Source organism: Rhinolophus sinicus, chromosome 5, assembly GCF_057876585.1.
Source record: "Rhinolophus sinicus isolate RSI-liver-muscle chromosome 5, RSI-T2T, whole genome shotgun sequence".
NCBI classification, from domain to species: Eukaryota; Metazoa; Chordata; class Mammalia; order Chiroptera; family Rhinolophidae; genus Rhinolophus; species Rhinolophus sinicus.
In genome coordinates this window covers 86852897-86855270 of record NC_142505.1, presented here as the reverse complement: position 1 = coordinate 86855270, position 2374 = coordinate 86852897, and the positions used below count along the sequence as shown (strand labels likewise).

The 2374-nt window shown below is 46.7% G+C and overlaps 1 protein-coding gene across 1 annotated transcript; it reads left to right on the top strand.

The window, feature by feature from the left end:
- The first annotated feature begins 353 nt into the window (after window positions 1–353).
- GPR151 (G protein-coupled receptor 151) lies at window positions 354–1879 on the top strand. Its single transcript, XM_019739095.3, has one exon. The coding sequence runs from the start codon at window positions 466–468 to the stop codon at window positions 1735–1737; it is 1272 nt and encodes a 423-aa protein (XP_019594654.3). The 5' UTR covers window positions 354–465; the 3' UTR covers window positions 1738–1879.
- Window positions 1880–2374: the final 495 nt, after the last annotated feature.

Genomic DNA, 2374 nt, shown 5'->3' with positions numbered 1-2374 from the left:
CAGGTGATTCTGGTGCGTGCTTCACTTTCAAGGACTCTGTAGTTCAGATGCAGTGTTTACTGAATTAGACCGCAGTCAAGATTTTAGAAACAGCTGGTTGAAAATAATTGCCTTGACTGGCTCCAGTGACCCCCCAGGAACATATCCCACTTACACGTATGTTCTCCTCATTTATCATTGATGGGTATGTCGGGTTTTCACTCCACAGGGCTGACACTTTGATATCAGACTTGCTAATGAGCAGCAACCATTCGCCCCTGCTGCCTGTCATTCAGAGCAATCAAGGTATATCGCTTGCCGCGGAGAAGAGCTTAGCAGTCAACCTCCTTCCACATTCTGCTCTCAGAAAATAAGGGAAGGGTCCAGAGGTGTCATTTGACGCTGACAACAGCATATTTATTTCCTATGCAAAAGAGCCAAGGCTAAAAGACAAAAAGAAAGCAACCTTCTGCAAGCAGGAGCTGGATGGAAAAGGTGATGCTGGCAGCAGCCTCTGCAGACTCCAACTCCAGCACCATGAACGTGTCCCTTGCTCACCTCCACTTCGCCGGAGGGTACCTGCCCTCTGACTCCAAGGACTGGAGGACCGTAATCCCTGCTTTCTTGGTGGCTGTCTGCTTGGTGGGCTTCGTGGGGAACCTGTGTGTGATTGGCATACTCCTTCACAGTGCTTGGAAAGGAAAGCCATCCCTGATCCACTCCCTGATTCTGAATCTCAGCCTGGCTGATCTCTCTCTCCTGCTGTTTTCTGCACCTGTCCGAGCTACAGCATACTCCAAAGGTGTATGGGATCTAGGCTGGTTTGTCTGCAAGTCCTCTGACTGGTTCATCCACACGTGCATGGCAGCCAAGAGCCTGACAATCGTTGCAGTGGCCAAAGTATGCTTCATGTATGCAAAGGACCCAGCCAAGCAAGGAAGTGTCCACACCTGCACGATCTGGTCAGTGCTGGCAGCCATCTGGGCTGTGGCTAGCCTGCTCCCCCTGCCGGAATGGTTCTTCAGCACCACCAGGCTTCACGCAGGTGTGGAAATGTGCCTCATGGACGTACCCGCCGTGGCCGAAAAATTCATGTCCATGTTTGGTAAGCTCTACCCTCTCTTGGTATTTTGCCTTCCATTTCTCTTTGCTAGCTTTTATTTCTGGAGAGCTTATGGCCGATGTCAAAAGCGAGGAACTAAGACTCAAAATCTTAGAAAGCAGATGCGCTCAAAGCGACTCACAGTGATGTTGCTAAGCATTGGCATCACCTCTGCTCTTCTGTGGCTCCCTGAATGGATAGCTTGGCTGTGGATATGGCATCTGAAGGCTGGAGGCCGGGCCCCACCACAGGGTTTTCTAGCCCTCTCTCAAGTCCTAATGTTTTCCATCTCTTCGGCAAATCCTCTCATTTTTCTAGTGATGTCAGAAGAGTTCAAGGAAGGCTTGAAAGGCATATGGAAATGGATAACCACCAAACGACATCCAGCTGCCTCCGAGTCTCAGGAAGCACCAGCTGGTAACTTAGAGGTCCTTCCTGAGAACATTCCCTCTCCAGGGTCCCCAACATCCGTGCCAGAGAAAGAGAAAACTGGCTCTCCCTCCTCCAGCCAAGAGAAAACTGAGAAGGCAGAGATCCCCATCCTCCCTGACGTAGAGCAGTTTTGGCACGAGAGGGACACAGTCCTTTGTGTACAAGACAATGACCCTACGCCCTGGGAACATGAAGATCGGGAGACAGGAGAGTGTGAGAAATGATTAAGTTTCAAAGCAAAACAAATTGTGACGATTGTATTTACTTGTACTGCTGCTTATTGATATTGCTGACTGTACTATATATGACATGGTAAGAATTATCACCATTAGGAATGACAAAAATGCTTCCGCCTGCATTTCCAAAATGTGCAGTTAGTAGAACACCATGTTAGGAGCAATAATTGTTTCAGAATTGCAACCTGGCTGCCGAAAGAATTGTACAAGTGACTAGAAAGCCCAGCTATTTTGTCTCTTGTTCACAATGGCTGTTTTATTGGCCGCTCTTTAGGAGCAGCTCTGTACTGGCTGGGGTAGAGCTTATCTGTCAAAAGCCTTTACCTTTAGTTTCTTCCTGAACCTGCTAGCCCTAAATTCACCCGTCAAGCTTTATTTCACATTAACCAAAGCTCACAATCTACATCCAGTTAAGAGATTTTTAACACACACTAATGAATAAGTTGTAATGAGTTATTTACATTTGCTTAAAATAAGTAAATTTACTTGATGAAAATCTACACACAATGTTCAAGACTGAAGGTTGCAGAATAAGGAACACCACTTTATTCCGGTTCTGGGCTAATTTCAAATCATGGCTTACTTTGACTAAGTTTAAGTAAATCCTTTGCCTTATACTAAAAAC